At 43.1% G+C, this 18,959-nt stretch overlaps 1 protein-coding gene across 1 annotated transcript; it reads left to right on the top strand.

The window, feature by feature from the left end:
• Positions 1–16,786: 16,786 nt before the first annotated feature.
• LOC122641777 (probable inactive purple acid phosphatase 16) lies at positions 16,787–18,537 on the top strand. Its single transcript, XM_043835077.1, has 5 exons — positions 16,787–17,087; positions 17,212–17,439; positions 17,546–17,825; positions 17,979–18,147; positions 18,272–18,537. The coding sequence occupies exons 1-5, from the start codon at positions 16,805–16,807 to the stop codon at positions 18,482–18,484; spliced, it is 1,173 nt and encodes a 390-aa protein (XP_043691012.1). The 5' UTR covers positions 16,787–16,804; the 3' UTR covers positions 18,485–18,537.
• The last annotated feature ends 422 nt before the right edge of the window (positions 18,538–18,959 follow it).

Genomic DNA, 18,959 nt, shown 5'->3' with positions numbered 1-18,959 from the left:
CATCGAATCATCTTAGTGATTTAACCTTCCAGTTCCCCGTAGATCGACCCCTTACTTGCTACTTACTAGATTAATTTAGGGTTTTATTTTTGACCGGTTAACGACACGATCAGCGTGTCTATCAGCATTGTATCTGATAGGGATCTCTGATTTACCTCAAGATTTTGGAGAAGTCTATAGAAGGCATTGAGATCTCAACTAAATCTCAGTACGGCTTTCCATCCTCAGATGGACGGACAGTCCGAAAGAACAATTCAGACTTTGGAGGATATGCTCAGAGCCTGTATATTGGAAATGAACGACAGTTGAAATGCCCACATACCTTTGGTTGAATTTGCATACAACAATAGCTACCACTCCACCCTTGGCATGGCACCGTATGAAGCTCTTTTTGGTCGGAAGTGCCGGACCCCGTTGTATTGGGATGAAGTCGGAGAATGGAAGTATCTTGGGCCCGAAATGTTACAGGCAACTTGTAAGAAGGTGGATATCATTAGAGAGAAGATTAAAGCGGCCCAATCTAGACAGAAGAGTTGTGCCGATAATCGGAGGAAGAATATTGAATTTAGAGTCGGAGAGAAGGTATTCCTCTGAGTGTCTCCAACAAAGGGACTGCTACGTTTCAACAAGAAGGGCAAGCTGAGCCCAAGATTCATTGGTCCCTATGAAATCCTCAACAGAGTGGAACCTGTAGCATATCGGTTGGCATTACCGCCATCCTAGTAAGGCATCCATGATGTTTTTCATGTGTCGATGCTAAGGAAGTACATCAACAACTCGGCACATGTGCTCTCTGCTGAACCTAAAGATATGACCTATGAAGAACAGCCTACGGAGATATTGGACAAAAAAGAACATAACCTCTGTAACTGCTGATCGCATTCGTCAAGGTTCGATGGGCAAACTGTCCCATAGAGGAAGCATCGTGGGAACGCGAAGAGGAAATGCAGGAAAAATATCCCCAACTTTTTGAGCTACAAGTTAAGCCAATTTCGAGGACAAAATTTTTGTAAGGTGAGGAGAAATGTCAAACCTGCCCCTAACTGGCTGGATATTTGAAATGAAGGACAAAAACCTCTAGTCAATCATCCAAACACCCTGTGGAGCATCACTCCAGTAGCTGAACCATTGAGGATGACCTCCTACATATCTGCCAGAAGGTGGATTGCAGTTCCATGTAGTTCCATTGCACACTACTTAATATACTGCATAAACTCTAGGTATTCTCTCTCCTATCCATAAATGTGGGGCCCACACCTGGAAAGATGTGTATTGGACCCTGGGTGAGATGTAGGTGCAAGGCCCAAGCCCTTTGTAAGCACTATGAGATTATAGCCTTGCTGTATTCTTTGGATGATGCACTGGGCGATTGACCTATCACCCAGTGAATTGCCCAGAGGGGCTAATATGATTAATTTGAACTCCAGACAAGTGGGGACCACCCATACAGACCATGGATACCCTCTAGGGGTAGATGGGAGTCTTGGGAACCATTACCTACCTTTGGACCCCTGTGGATCCCACCAAAGTGGCCATAATAGCCCATAATCAGTTTGAAGAATGCATTTTGGAGTATGGGGCTGGCAGCCAAACAGGCCCTAGTCATGGCTGACCTATAAATAGAAGGGCCCCAACCCAAAATAAAACCCTACACTATTCATATCGTGGAGGAGAGAAAGGAGAGGAGAAGAGAAGGAAAAGAGAGAGAAAGGAAGAAAAAGAGGAAGGAAGAAGGAGAACCAGGGTAGGTCATCCATCCCTGATCCCAGCAGCTCACCAACCTCAGGTATACATCTATACCTCATTATGCTGCTATTTCCTATTTTCTCCTATGGGTCGCTCTACTGAGGTGCAACTGGCCAAGGACAGCCCAGAACACCTGGGGGCTGCCTTGTGCTGCCTCAGATCTAACATGCAAACCTGTTGCATGGAAGATCTGAGTATTTTCATGTGGTTAACCTGCTGTTGAACACCTGAGATTGAGATCAGTCTCTGTGCCAGACTGCACTGCCTTGTTGCACCCAGAACAGGCAGTCTGGGCTTGGATCTATACATGCAAGCTAGCCCTTGCCTGGATCTTTGTAGGAACAGCCTACTACCATGATTTTACACGTAAAATAGTCCTTGCATGTTGACCAAAATGTGGCCTTGAGCTGAGACACAGCTGGGCAGCTGCTCTCTGAGCTGGCTGGACAGTTGCTAGCTGCTAAATGGTGGGCCTAGGCCATGATCCATGTGGACCATTGGAATCCACTCTCCAGGGGGTCCACAACAACTCTACATGCATTGAGGATCGACCTAGGCTCTGCCTATGAAGAAAAATCCAAGTTTTGGAGCTTGTTCACGCTTTAAACAGGCTCTGGGCGATGCACTGTGTGATTGCCCTGTCACCTAGAGAATCACCCAGGGAATGGAAATGGGCTGAATTGATGTCCCGTGAGGCCTTCACCAGTGGGCCTTAAATAGTGTAAGGAGGTGGAAAATGACCAAAATACCCCTCCTCACATCTGTCCATTAATATTTGTACATGGGGTACCCTGCCAGTGATGGTCCAGCTGAACTGCTGACCTGAAGACTGATTTGTGAGACTATCAAGACCATGTACAACTTGTTACACTGGCAAATACCAGATTTGACTCTGATCCACATCTTCGGATGATGCACCGGGACATGGACCCTATGGCCCAGTGCAAGACCCGGAGAATTCCAAGTGACACTAGACTGAGCACCGAGTTAGACCAGTGAGCCTCGACCAACACTAGGACATCCAAAAAATAGTTTTGAATATTAAATAACACATTTCTGATTTAATACTTTAGGATTTGATCCCGCACTCGAGGTGCACTGCCAAACACTGGCCGAAACTGAAACAACAACTAAACCTATAGAACCAGACCAAGGTGAGTAGAATGTCGTCGAGTATGTAGATGTAACATAATTAATATGCTGAATTGAATCTTATCATAATAATACTATGTTACATATTTAATTCATGAATCTTGAAACCTCAAAACAATAGTGTTTTGACTACTGGAAATTATGGATGAATACTATACGTTGAATGTGAATGCTAGACTAGATGCTGTAGTCGGCTTGGAAATGAAGCCTGTGGTAGCCCGTAGAATGGGATATGGTTGGCACCGCCCGACTCATACTATGCCATATAGACATGGGATTAGAGTTTCATCACCCATGCTACACACCCTTACCAACAGGGGTTAAGGTGTTGGATGCCTGTGAGAGTGACCATATATATGAGAAAAGAAAAGAAAAAAAATGAAAAGAAAAGAAATGTGATTATGGGCTATGTGCCGAGCTATAAGCAGAAAAGAAAAGAAAGAAAAGAAAAAGGGATGGATGCCTCACAGGTTAATCATAGAGGGCTGGTCGGGCTGACCTTGGTGAACGAATGCAGGAGCTGACTGGTCCTCTCTGACAACTCAATGGGTGTATCGCGGGGAGGGGTTAAAAGCCCGCACTAGGGATACATGTATTGGGGATTGTAGTAGCACTAACCTGCCTTAGTTGTGATGTGAGGTGGCTAATAAATAATTGGACTGCACTCCATGTAGGATCCATATTGGTTGTGATTGCATATGCATGCATGATGATATGTTTCATTCACGGGCTCAGTGGAGCTCACACTCAATTATACATATTTTCTGTTAGATGATTCTGCAAGTAGATGTCACTGTGGCGGGGAGGCTTATTACCCAGAGGAGAGCCATGGTGGTTATGACTATATTGGTGTGGACCCCGATAGGGGTCTTACCGTTGATGCGAGTATTCTCAGTGGTTACTGAAGATAACCCGCGAAGGTGTTTTTGTTGATGCTTTTTGTCTTGGGGACTCCTTTTTGTTTTGGACAGGAGTTTTTCCTCGTTTCTGTTTTTAGTTTCCTTCTTCTTTTTGGGGCTTGAGTTACCTCGCCCTGTGTATATTTTCTTTTGTCTTAGAAGATGTATATGATAGTTACTACTGTTCTGTCTGTGGGAGTGAGAGAGGGAATGATCAGACTCATTAATGTATATATCATCATTTCCTGTACTGCTACGCTTCTCTTATATTTTAATGTAAATATAGTTTTTTATAGCACTCTGAGTTTTACATGTTGTATTACGGTGGATGTGTGTCTATGAATGGATTAACTGCTTCTAGATCCATGGGATTTGACGGATTGTCGACATGCAATTCGGGTCACCTACCTAATCCTCCCAAGGGGTGGTTTGGGGTGTGACACTCTCTCTCTCCCAAGCCTTCTCTTTTTCTCCTCTTCTCTTTTGAGGTGTGAATGTATGCAAGGGTTTTGTGAAACCCAAGAAATTGGTGATTGGTCCTTGTTTTTGTTAAAATAATTACCGCAAGCGTATGGGTCAATTGTAGCTACAGGTCGAACACGAGGAGATATACGCCACTCTATTTAACTAACTTAAAAGTAATGCAAAGTGAACCAAATTAAAGTGTTAAATTAAACTAATTAAACTAATGAAAATTAATGCATCCTATCTCATAAGCACCTAACAAAATTAAGGGATTAAATTGGCATCCTAACACATGAGCATCTAACCTATCAAACTAACGCAAATTTGAAGGAATAAAAAGAATGCAGCCATACTTCACAACCACATAAAAAGAAATAAGGGAATAAAAGTGTATCCACAAACCATAGCCATATAAAAAAAATAGAGGGAGAAGAAGAAAAAGACAGAGAGAGATAGAGGAGAGGGAGAATGAGATTAAGGGTTTAGAGAATGAGATACCTTGATGTGCTTGAATAAACTTACCATGGCTTCCTCTTCTAAATCTCCAAGTCTTGTCGTCAACAGAGGAACTTAGACTAGGAAGCTTTAAACTAAAACTATTACAACCATTAAACTAGACTTATGAAATCAAAACTAAGAACTTGAAAGAACTAATCTTATGAAATCAAAACTAACAACTAGAAAGCCAAAAATCACAATTTAGAAGGAAAAGAAGAGAAGAAATTTCATAATTTAACTAAAAACTGAATTAAAACTAAACTAAAACTAACTTAAAAACTGAACTGGAACTAACTTCTTACAACCCAAAGGGCAAGGGGTATTTATAGGGGAAAGGGAGAAGAGAGAAGAGGGGAGTGGTAGGAGAAATATTCCCTAAGAAAAGAGAATATTCTCTTCTCCTTCCTCCTTTACATTGCCTTGAATCCCAAGAAAAAAGAAGAAAAATAGAAAGAGGGGGAGAAAAGAATCCTAGATACATAAACCTTCTATTTATTAAAAATTAACTTTCTAATTCTAACTTGTGCTTCATTTTCTTTGTAGATATCTTCTTCAAGCAATGAGATCAAAGCATCTTTGACTTTTCAACCTTCCATAGGTGAGAGAATATCTTTCAAAATAAATCTATCCCAAGTAGAATTCCAAAAATGCCCTTGAAAAGAGAGAGCAAGGGTGATGACTAGGATTCCATTCACAATTAATGAAATATCAAATCTGTCCTTCCAAAAACGTGGAGCATGGGATGCTTATATGGGTCTCACTGTTGTATTCCTTACGAAAAATCACCCAAAATAGATCCAAATTTCGTCCAATTTGGAATTCGGGAGCCCAAGATATCTCAAGTTGAAGTTGGACTGCTTCAGAGCCTTCCAAATGGAATCTTTCGGCTGACAGAAAGATAACTTCTCATAATTGTACTAAGACCCCTGGAATCCGAACTTTTGCTTTATTTTGCCCCTGGCCGACTATCAATAATTACAAATAAACCCCTGTCCACGGAAACGGTCGTAACTTCTTTGTTTCAACTCGGAATCAAGTGTCGTTTGAACTGTTGCGAAGCTGACTCGATGGGATACGCATCCATATCATTAAAAAATCAAAATTATGCTAAGGAGCCCATCCACTGTAATCACGTTCAAATTTGACTAATTGGTGTGATTCTTTTAGTGCTTAATCTAAACTTGATTTTCTCGACTCCTGGGCGCTTCCGGCTATTCTTAGCATCTTTTGCTCCATTTTCACAAGAATTTACCTAAAATCTGAAAAGCACAAGAAAGCACCGAAGTAATTCTGTCCAATGTGGTAAAATGTATGTTTTATGCCCTAAGATTTCACACATAAATGCGCTCATCAGCCCTCTACTCTGTTGCGGACGATTGATGGCGACAAAGTGTTGATCAAGTTAGTCCACCTCTTGCTTCGGTGTGGAAGAACTATTATCTGGAGGAGGAGGAGCTTCGTTTGCGGCTCTAAGGTAACCAAACGTTTCCTATGTCACACCCCCATCCCTGAACCACGGGGAATGCAACTGGAGCGTACCAATACGCTCTCTAACCACCGAAATCACCGATGCGACCCAAGACTAACTCATTCACAACGACAAATAATAGGTAAAAGGAAAGGATTAATATTAATAACATCGAGTTAGCGAGAGCTAGGTGATAGCATATAAAATATTGTCTATTCAAATTTACCCCTTCATATCAATGGGTTCTAATCGGGATCTATGTATTATCAACGTATAATAAATACACTTATCAAGAAAGGAATAAAAGAATACACCTTTGAATCGAAAATAGTTTATCAAAGTGTAACAAAAGATGGCCACCAGCCAAGAATCACTGTTCCCTCGTGGAACACATCTCACATAGCACTCCGGTCCATGATCCTCATACTCAAGTCCACCACTCTTCATGACCTTCATCGAGTCTTGAACTCCGTGCCGTCATGCTCGAATGTACCGCATCAACTAAAAATATGTTTCCTCGAGGAGTGAGCTCCAATCGAGCCCAATGAGTGGCTAAGCCACACAAGCATACACAATAATAATAATGAATGGGGTTGATGCAAACCATACATGATGGACGGATACCAAGGTGTCCCATACCACCAAGGTAGACCGTACATCACATACAATTACAATCATGCTACATGAATGAATGATGATGTATAGTTTTATTGTTATCCACCTAACACACAACTAAGTCGGTATAGTACTATAGCAACACCTTAGGTAGCATCCCGACATCGGTACCATAAACGGATGGTATACCGCGATGACAAACCCGAGTCGCGCCGGAAGCTCTGTGTACGGTCTCCACCAAGAGATATCGCAAACCCCGAGTCAAATCCCGTCCCGGCGTTCGGCCCAAAATACGGTTGGCGCCCGAACTTCCCGGTGGGTATACCCGAATAACGGTCGGAACCCACGGATTTGACCGACACCTAACCCCCGTCGGTAAGGGTCATAGTCTTGGGTAAACATTTATCCTAGCCAGCATTCACCTATTGTATGAGTGAGGTACGCATGTGCATAGGCCGAGGCCGAGTCCATAGATACCGAAATACGGTCGGCCGGCTATCCTCTCGCCCCTCTAGCCCATACGTGCGTATACAAGTACGAGATGTGAATACCGAAGGCGCTGGTCGGTCACCATCCCGTTTCCACCTAATGCAATGGACAACTCTAATGCAATTTCAAGTACGGCAATCTCAAGCCCAGCACCCACCGGCACTTGGATCCCGCCCGAAGCCCTAGATCTACATGCCATGAGTGAGTCCATATTATGGAATCCTCGGTCCAGCACCAACCGGCACCCGAGTCCCATAACTAAATCCAACACCATTCGCACCATAGTGCAAGAAAATAAATAATATCGCAAGACAAGAATGTAAAGTCCTATCAACATCTAAACATTTATATCGTCCTATATCTTACTAATAATTATATATTATAGCACACATGCATGAATGACATTCGCAAGACACGACACACAAACATTCCATAAATTAAGACGTTTGCTTAACTCACTCACCTTGATTCTCGGTAATCGTCGATGCGGAGCTCTTCAAATCGACGTTCGATGCCAAGTACACCTGTCCCACGTACTAATACGCCCCGAGCCGGGTCGGTCAACCTAAAGAGAGTGTACAACGTGGGGAGAGATTAGTGCCTTAGGGCTAGAAGAGTTGGGCCCCATAAGTTATCAAACAAGGCTAAAATAGGGGACCGCACATACAAGAAGGCTATATCATGTGCTGTCCATGTGCCTGTCCCTCTCGGACTTTCCCACCGCGAGATCTAGGTTCTCGGGGACGCACTTGCATGTGCCTGTCCATGTGCTGTCCCTCTTGGACCTCCCACCGCAGATCTTTCTCGTGGACTGCACTTGCATGTGCTGTCCATGTGCCTGCCCCTCTCGGACTTCCCACCGGCAGATCTAGTTTCTCGGGATGGCACTTGCATGTGCTGTCCACGTGCGATCTTGCTGTTCATGCCATTCCGAGAATGGTTTTGCAGCCCCAAAGTCTTGGACTAAAATGGGGTATTCTTAGGGGTTTTTAGGGGTCTCTTTGACCATGAGAACAACTCCAACCAAGGTGCCATAGCACACACCCAACATGGGTTTGTAAACCCCATGATCGATTAGGTTTTTCTCCATTAAAATACATATGGAAAGAAAACTCATGGGTTTGGGTATTGGGGTTTTGAAAGGGGCTTTAATCAATGTTATTTAACAACCCACAAACCACACCTCTATGGTCTTCCATCAGGGTTGGTGAAACCCATAAATGGAGGTGAATCCCCAACTTAGGGTTCATAAATGGAGAAAGGGTGAAAGGGGGTTCAAGGTAGGATTAGGTGTCTTTATAACTAAGCTTCAAAGATTAGCCATTAATGGCCTTTCCATTAGGGTAGATGAAGCACTCATGGCTCATAAGTCCAAACCCTAGGTCTATAAATTAGGAAGTGAGAGAGAGAGAGAGAGAGAGAATGCTCACCAATGTAGGAGAGTAAGCTTGGGTTCCACCTCTCTTCCTTCTTCTTCTTCTTCTTTCTTTCCTTCTCTCCTTTCCTCTCCACGATTTAGGTTTTCTATTGTGAGGTGAATAGTGGATTGACCCCTATTTACCTCACTTTAGTCTTAAGTCATGTTTGGTTGTCTTAGGTCTTTAGGTTCATTTTAAGTTATTGGGCCCATTATACTACTAGGCCCATAATATGATTAGAAGGAACATCAGGTCCTAAGCCCATTCTAGTATTTATACTCATGAGTTATTAGGATATTAACTTACTCCCAATCATCTATAAGTGGGAACGGGTACACCAGCGAGGGCGGGATCTCGAAATAAGGAAATGCTAGGAATGCACCTCGAAGACAAACTTTCCCCTATCTCTGTCGATGTACCTATCCTCGACGACTTCTCTAGAGTCACGGTCAACAATCTTGTGGGATGGCTTGAGTATCATGGTCCACAGTTCACGAGCGTACTCCGCTCCCGGTTCTACATAAAAGGTTCAAACCGGACCGGTGGTCGAGCGAGTTTTAAGCGGGTTTTGGGCACGGATTTAACATCCTCCCCACCTTATAAGAATTTTGTCCTCAAAATTAAAACGTACTGTCATGTTGAATAGATGGGGATGCGTTGCTCGAATCTCGCTCTCGCGCTCCCAAGATGCCTCCTCGTCGAATGGTTTCTCCATCGTACCTTAACATAAGAGACGACACGATTTCAAGATTATGCTCATTCCTCTCAAGAATCTTCACGGCTCCTCGACGTAAGTCGGGTCCTCGAAGAGTTCAGGTAATTCTTGGGTCAACACGTGGGTCGGATCCGCAACGTACTTCCTCAACATAGATATGTGAAATACATCATGAACACCGACTAAAGATGGGGCGATGCGCCACGATGCATGTCCAATCCTTGCCAGGATTTCATATGGTCCGATGTACCTAGGGCTCAGTTTCCCCTTCTTACGAATCGTAGCACGCCATTTGTTGGTGATACCCAAGGAATACCTTATCACCTATAGTAAACTCAAGGTCCTTTCTCTTCAAGTCAGATAGCTTTTCGCCTTTGACGGCCACCTTGATTCGGTCTCTAATCAAATCTACCTTTTCACATGTGGCTTGTATCAATTCGGGCCCCAAAATTCTTCGCTCACCAACCTCGTCCATGCAGTGGTGTCCTACACTTTCTACCATACGCGTGCTTCGTACGGTGCCATACCAATGGTAGTTTGGTAACTCGTTGTTGTAAGCAAATTCAATAAGTGAGATATGTTCATCCCAACTACCCTTCAAATCAATGGCACAAGCCCGAGCATGTCTTCCGTTATCCGTATGGTCCGCCTGACGCCCATCGGTCTCGTGGGTGGAAGGCCGTGCTAAAGTTCAATAGTGTACCCATAGCCTTCTGAAACCATCCCAAAATCTGGATGTGAACCTGGGATCACGATCGGAGATGATGCTTACTGGAACCCCATGCGGTGAACAATATTGTCCATGTACAACTTTGCTAGCTTTTCCATTGGGTAGGTTACCTTAATCGGAATGAAGTGTGCGGTCTTGGTGAGCCGATCCACAATCACCCATATGGCATCAACACCCCTAATCGTGCGGGGTAACCCGTGACAAAGTCCATGGTGATGTGCTCCCACTTCCACTTTGGGATGGGAAGCGACGTAGTAATCCGTAGGGTCGATGTCTCTCCGCCTTTACCTTCGCGACAGGTGAGGCATTTCGATACAAATGTTGCCACATCAGCTTTCATGCCTATCCACCAAAAGTGTAGCTTCAAATCCTTGTACATCTTGGTGCTGCTGGGATGGATGAGTATGGAGAACAATGGGCTTCACTCATAATTTCTTTCCTCAACTTCTCATCATTGGGTACACACAACCTACCCCGAATCGAAGGATGCCATTTTCGGATAAGGTAAAATCTGATTCCTCCTGCGTCTCTTTCCGAATGCCATCCATCACTTTTTGGAATTCTGCATCAGTAGGTTGGGCTACTTTGATCTTCTCTATTGATGAGGGTTGTATTGTCAAGGCGGCGAATAACATAGTAGCATCACCAACTAACACTTCCAACTCCATTCTTCTAGCCTCCTCTATGAGCTGCCCATTGACTGTTAAGGCTGCCAAGGAAGGGTTTGTGATTTCCTACTAAGTGCATCTGCCACCACATTGGCTTTGCTTAAATGGTATTGGATAGTGCCAGATAGAGGGGTTAAAACTGTGCTCAACTTCCGCTCCGGGATTGCTTAGTTATTTAGCTTAAACTAAGTTGTATTGATTTGTCCTCTAATAGTATCCACCTTACACAATGGTACAAATCAATTCCGGTTTAGTTAATATAAAGTCCAGTGTATATAAGGACCCAGTGAAAATCAAACTCTGAGCTTATACTTCTATAAATAGAAAGACGCAACTATTTCCGTATACTTCGTCCAGTATTTGTACTCCTAAAATTTTGGGTTGAATGACACAAGGCTGTACTACTTTGCTTACCTGGCTTTTCCTATGAGGACTTTCACTTCCGATCCTCCAATACCTAACTCACTTTAGAATGAATTGGAATATTGATGGAATCCCTCTGTTCACTCCCAATAACGGAGGGGACATTCAGGGACCCATTACTCCACTTATATCTATTGTTGAGCAAAGTTTTGTCGAATCCTTCGAGCCCAGCCTTTTTGTTCTTGATCGCACTTGGCTACACTAACACCCGATATAATACTTGTTCATCAACTTAAATTGCTAGATCTATCATTCTCTTCCAACTACATGATATAATCCATACCTCCTAGCATCCGTCCTAAATTATCCTTTCTAGATATCCATCGGTTCGTGGGTGTATAGACATATCGAGATTCAACTACGTGCCTATATATATATATATATATATATATATTTTCACCGTCCCTTGAGAATCTAGACACAAATCTAGGGTTTCCCTCTGGACAAGGTCCCCGAACGTACCAGGCCCATACACCAAGCCAATCCCAAGCATTCCCGGTAGATTTACCAACAAGTCCAAAAAATGGCTTTCTGAGAGACATGTGGGGCCATAGGCTTAACCAAGGGTACTTAGGACCAATACTCAAAATTTCTAGGTGGTTCCCAAAGAAAGCGGGCAGATCCACGGAGGCTACTAGAAAAATGAAAGATAATTTCCCCTAATCATTAGCCTACGTAACAAGTCCTGCGGAGAGTCTCTCACCGATAGCTAGCTTTTTATGGTTAGGCTGATCCCAATTATCATTATATTTTACATCATTGTTCATGACTTTACCCTCATAAACCTTAGTATATATCCTTTTTTTTTTTTTTTTTTTGTAACTCCTAGGGTTTAATGTGTAGTTTCTCATCTTTTCTTCATTCCTTCATTTCTAAACTGGTTTATGTTCTATGGAAGTCTCCTACCTTTATTTGTATTATCAAAGCATTGTTCTATCAAAAATTTATATATTCTCCCTTGTTGTCTTGATTCTTGTTTGTGGTTAAGGCTTTTAATATTTAACCCTAATTTAGAGTAAATCGGGTCGTGTGAATACTGAGTTAGTCCATGAGGTAGAGCATCACGCTTTGATACCAAGTCATCACACCCCATCCCTGAACCACGGGGAATGCAACTAGAGCGTACCAATACGCTCTCTAACCACCAGAATCACGATGCGATACCCAAGACTAACTCATTCACAACGACAAATAATAGGTAAAAGGAAAGGATTAATATTAATAACATCGAGTTAGCGAGAAGCTAGGTGATAGCATATAAAATATTGTCTATTCAAATTTACCCCTTCATATCAATGGGTTCTAATCGGGATCTATGTATTATCACCGTATAATAAATACACTTATCAAGAAAGGAATAAAAGAATACACCTTTGAATCGAAAAATAGTTTATCAAAGTGTAACAAAAGATGGCCACCAGCCAAGAATCACTGTTCCTCGTGGAACACATCTCACATAGCACTCCGGTCCATGATCCTCATACTCCGAAGTCCACCACTCTTCATGACCTTCATCGGAGTCTTGAACTCCGTGCCGTCATGCTCGAATGTACCTGCATCAACTAAAAATATGTTTCCTCGAGGAGTGAGCTCCAATCGAGCCCAATGAGTGGCTAAGCCACACAAGCATACACAATAATAATAATGAATGGGGTTGATCGCAAACCATACATGATGGACGGATACCAAGGTGTCCCATACCACCAAGGTAGACCGTACATCACATACAATTTACAATCATGCTACATGAATGAATGATGATGTATAGTTTTATTGTTATCCACCTAACACACAACTAAGTCAGGTATAGTACTATAGCAACACCTTAGGTAGCATCCCGACATCGGTACCATAAACGGATGGTATACCGGCGATGACAAACCCGAGTCGCGCTGGAAGCTCTTGTCACGGTCTCCACCAAGAGATATACGCAAACCCCGAGTCAAATCCCGTCCTGGCGTTCGGCCCAAAATACGGTTGGCGCCGAACTTCCGGGTGGGTATACCCGAATAACGGTCGGAACCCACGGATTTGACCGACACCTAACCCCCGTCGGTAAGGGTCATAGTACTTGGGTAAACATTTATCCTAGCCAGCATTCACCTATTGTATGAGTGAGGTACGCATGTGCATAGGCCGAGGCCGAGTCCATAGATACCGAAATACGTGCGGCCGGCTATCCTCTCGCCCCTCTAGCCCATACGTGCGTATACAAGTACGAGATGTGAATACCGAAGGCGGTCGGTCGGTCACCATCCCGTTTCCACCTAATGCAATGGACAACTCTAATGCAATTTCAAGTACGGCAATCTCAAGCCCAAGACCCACCGGCACTTGGATCCCGCTTCGAAGCCCTAGATCTACATGCCATGAGTGAGTCCATATTATGGAATCCTCGGGTCCAACCAACCGCACCGAGTCCCATAACTAAATCCAACACCATTCGCACCATAGTGCGATAAATAAATAATATCGCAAGACAAGAATGTAAAGTCCTATCAACATCTAAACATTTATATCGTCCTATATCTTACTAATAATTATATATTATAGCACACATGCATGAATGACATTCGCAAGACACGACACACAAACATTCCATAAATTAAGACGTTTGCTTAACTCACTCACCTTGATTCTCGGTCAATCGTCGATCGGAGCTCTTCAAATCGGCGTTCGATGCCAAGTACACTGTCCCACGTACTAATACGCCCCGAGCCGGGTCGGTCAACCTAAAGAGAGTGTACAACGTGGGGAGAGATTAGTGCCTTAGGGCTAGAAGAGTTGGGCCCCATAAGTTATCAAACAAGGCTAAAATAGGGGACCGCACATACAAAAAGGCTATATCATGTGCTGTCCATGTGCTGTCCCTCTCGGACTTTCCCACCGCGAGATCTAGGTTCTCGGGGCACTTGCATGTGCTGTCCATGTGCCTGTCCCTCTTGGACCTCCCACCGAGATCTTTCTCGGGACTGGCACTTGCATGTGCCTGTCCATGTGCCTGTCCCTCTCGGACTTCCCACCGCGAGATCTAGTTTCTCGGGGACGTGCACTTGCATGTGCCTGTCCACGTGCGATCTTCTTGTTCATGCCATTCCGAGAATGGTTTTGCAGCCCCAAAGTCTTGGACTAAAATGGGGTATTCTTAGGGGTTTTTAGGGGTCTCTTTGACCATGAGAACAACTCCAACCAAGGTGCCATAGCACACACCCAACATGGGTTTGTAAACCCCATGATCGATTAGGTTTTTCTCCATTAAAATACATATGGAAAGAAAACTCATGGGTTTGGGTATTGGGGTTTTGAAAGGGGCTTTAATCAATGTTATTTAACAACCCACAAACCACACCTCTATGGTCTTCCATCGGGGTTGGTGAAACCCATAAATGGAGGTGAATCCCCAACTTAGGGTTCATAAATGGAGAAAGGGTGAAAGGGGGTTCAAGGTAGGATTAGGTGTCTTTATAACTAAGCTTCAAAGATTAGCCATTAATGGCCTTTCCATTAGGGTAGATGAAGCACTCATGGCTCATAAGTCCAAACCCTAGGTCTATAAATTAGGAAGTGAGAGAGAGAGAGAGAGAGAGAGAATGCTCACCAATGTAGGAGAGTAAGCTTGGGTTCCACCTCTCTTCCTTCTTCTTCTTCTTCTTTCTTTCCTTCTCTCCTTTCCTCTCCACGATTTAGGTTTTCTATTGTGAGGTGAATAGTGGATTGACCCCTATTTACCTCACTTTAGTCTTAAGTCATGTTTGGTTGTCTTAGGTCTTTAGGTTCATTTTAAGTTATTGGGCCCATTATACTACTATGCCCATAATATGATTAGAAGGAACATCAGGTCCTAAGCCCATTCTAGTATTTATACTCATGAGTTATTAGGATATTAACTTACTCCCAATCATCTATAAGTGGGAACGGGTACACCGGGCGAGGGCTGGGCGGATCCTCGAAATAAGGAAATGATAGGAATGCACCCTCGAAGACAAACTTTCCCCTATCTCTGTCGATGTACCTATCCTCGACTTCTCTAGAGTCACGGTCAACAATCTTGTGGGATGGCTTGAGTATCATGGTCCCACAGTTCACGAGCGTACTCCGCTCCGGTTCTACATAAAGGTTCAAACCAGACGGTGGTCGACCGAGTTTTAAAGCGGGGTTTTGGGCACGGATTTAACATCCTATGTTATTTTTGGTTCACCGTGGTTTTTCAAATATGAATGCAAAAGCGATGTTCTTGATCCGTTTCCACTGCACCATTAGTTTCAAACCAACACTTGCCTCAACCCTAATTTCTCCCTCTCATTCCCCTCTTTCCTTCTCCATGAACCATCTATGATCTATCCCTCTCTCTCCATGATCTCCCCTGCCCCGAATATAATAAATTTATTTAATATATATCTCTCCCTTAGACATTTTGGGGGAGTCTCTTTATTATACTCAATCTCTCTCTTGCCCCTTCAAACTTCTCCCCTCTATCCCCTCCCATTCTCTCTTTCTAGGTCCTTCCCAAAGTCTCTCTCCCCCTTCCATTCTGTCTTCTAGATCCTTCTTATCTCTCTCTCTCAAAATAAGCTTTAGACTTGACTTTTCCTCCCTCCACGATTCACTCTCCCCTTGATGCTTGTTCTCTCTCTGTCTCTCACTCACATTCCTTCTCTCTAGGATGTAACATTACTTGTTTCTATATTGCCCCAACCTATGCACATTTAGCGAGAGAGAGAGAGAGAGAGAGAGAGAGAGAGAGAGAGAGAGATGTGGGTAGTGACGATTGAGGTCTTCTCTTTGTGGTTGTCCCGCTATTGAAGTCGACCAAACTCAAACGCAAGGAAGCGTCTACGGAGGTCGCAAGAAGAAATCTATTTTAGGATTATGTTTTATATTTTGATGAAAAATTCCATCAATACCCCTGTGCCACTTAAGTTGGACGTTGTTTCCCGATTTTTGATAGAATCAATTCTAAAATTTGAGAAACACCAATTTGATGTTTCTCAAAAGCTTGCCAGAATCAATTATATCACCCAGTTCATTTCAAAAAATCACAGAAATGGACCGAACAACCCATATAAAATCTGTTCTAATTCTGTTCCTAGAATCAGAAGAAACAATAGAATCCATTTTTTGAAAGATTACCATAGATACCTTTAGCTTAAGGAAGAGCAGATTTCCTATCAATAGATTAATGTATGAAAGTCGCGTTTCAATTCGTTGGTGCTTGCCGTTAGAGTGCAGCTCTCAAAAAAACGATTAATGTATAGACGTGTCACCTTATTACCAAAAACTTTTCCTTTCGTAGGGATCAGAGTTGGGAATATCCTGTTATTGTTCCTCTTTTGTCAGTTTAGTACCTCTCTAATGTCGAAACTAACCTCTGTTATCTCACTATTCCTCCGAAACAGTGTGGGTACCATCGTGATTTGATAATAAGCTTAGGTTGGGAACACACGCATTACACCATTACATAAACGGCTGAATCGAATATCAGAAACTCAAACACGATAACCAATTACAACATTCTGTAATGGCAATGGCTCGAAATCGATTCATAGTCTTGTCGTTCGCATTCATTGCAATACTCCTTGGATTCATCGTCGCCATTGCCATTGGCCGTGAAAGCCCACAGAAGAGCAGCATCCTTCAAACGATGGCCCCAAAACCCCTCCAATTCTCGCCGAACTCTTCATTCAAGATTGCGTTATTCGCAGACCTCCATTACGGAGAGAACGCATGGACTGATTGGGGTCCTCGCCAAGACGTCAATTCCAATAGAGTCATGTCCACAGTACTCGACCTCGAAAACCCAGGTGAGATGCCATAGTAGTTCCTAATTTCAGATTCTCATTGATGCATTTCATCCCTTACTTGATGGGCATTGGGCATCCATGGTTTAGTTCAAGGAGTTCATCCAGTAGAAGTTCATCGTTGCAGATTTTGTAGTTTATCTCGGAGATTTAGTGACAGCCAACAATCTACCTATCGCAAACGCAAGCTTGTACTGGGATATGGCAATCTCTCCAACCAGAGCAAGAAGGATTCCATGGGCATCATTGTTTGGGAACCACGACGACATGCCTTTTGAATGGCCAATCGATTGGTTCTCGGCCTCTGGAGTTCCTCAACTTCGTTGCCCACCTCCTTCGACTTGTCTAACTTCAGGTACTCGAACAGTTAACTAGGATTCTTCAGAACACAGAATTTAATGAAATCATAAATGGATTTTCTGAATTTCATTGTTCCTGACATCAATTTTCATGCTTTACAGGAGAAGAATCGTGCAGCTTCAAAGGGACACAGCGCGTGGAACTGATGAAGAATGAAATAATACAGAACAACGGGTCATCTTATTCTATAAATGGGCCTAAAGATCTTTGGCCTAGTGTATCCAACTATGTACTCCAGGTCTCTTCATCCCACGATCCAAAATCACCTGTGGCTTTTCTCTACTTCCTGGATTCTGGTGGTGGTTCCTACCCGGAAATCATATCAAACGCTCAAGTAAAATGGTTTCAGAATTTATCACAGGAGCTCAACCCTCAGTCAAGGTATACTGGGAGATCATTCCTTAGTTCCTTTTCCTGCTTTTATGTGTTTGAATTTGCTGTTTTAAAGATCAATCCGGAATGGAGTCCTTGGTGGTTGATGACCGGTTCAGTTTAAATGTTAATGCAGGTTTACCTGATTTGTTTACCTTACAGGGTGCCTGAGATAATTTTTTGGCATATACCAAGTGAGGCTTATAAAGAGGTTGCTCCAAAGTCTGGAATACAAAAGCCTTGTGTGGGTTCCATTAACTTAGAGGCAGTTGCTCCTCAAGAATCTGAAATGGGGATGATGGATTTTCTTGTAAATAGAACTTCTGTCAAGGTTAGCAGTTTAAGTAGAAGGGCATAGGCTTTAGTACTTACAAAATGTCTATGTTGTGCTGATTGACTCGATCATCAAATGGTTTCATCTATCTGATGTTCTTATATATCTCTTCATTTGACAGGCTGTGTTTGTTGGTCACAACCATGGATTAGATTGGTGCTGCCCTTACAACAAGCTTTGGCTGTGCTATGCTCGGCATACTGGTTATGGTGGTTATGGGAACTGGCTTAGGGGAGCAAGAATTCTTGAGATGACTCAACAACCTTTCTCACTCAAGTCATGGATAAGGATGGAGGATGGTGTTACGCATAGTGAGGTTGTCTTGAGTTCTTGATGTGTTTCCTCCACTACTTTCAATACATACATCCTCAAAGATGTGGAAAGAAAGCAACAATAGAGAAGGAAAAAAGGCACCTCATTGTTAGGTTTCAGCTCAAACAAGCATGTTACAAGCATAAAAAATGAGAGTGAGGAGAAATAACTGGTGTGGAGTCCCCTGTCACATGGAGGCAACCATGGGCATCAATGTCTGCCTTGTGGTATGTGATGGCCAGCTAGTGTATTTGTATACCGAATACAATTACAAGGTGAATAGGATGTGGAAGTGTTACATATCAAATAGGTATAAGTAGCGTTGGGGTGATCTGGTAGTTCCTATGAGGTGGAGACAATGGGATTGGTCCATGGATTTTCTTTCCTTTCGCGGAATTTGGCTTAACGGGTTGAAGGGAGATATTGTATGTCTTCCTTCTCGCCGCATTCTTTTGGTTCTAATTAACAATGGTATTTTGAAATATTTGTGATGCTTT

This window comes from Telopea speciosissima, chromosome 10, assembly GCF_018873765.1.
Source record: "Telopea speciosissima isolate NSW1024214 ecotype Mountain lineage chromosome 10, Tspe_v1, whole genome shotgun sequence".
NCBI classification, from domain to species: Eukaryota; Viridiplantae; Streptophyta; class Magnoliopsida; order Proteales; family Proteaceae; genus Telopea; species Telopea speciosissima.
The sequence above is the reverse complement of the archived record's forward strand: the minus strand, read 5'-3'. Positions and strand labels throughout refer to the sequence as shown.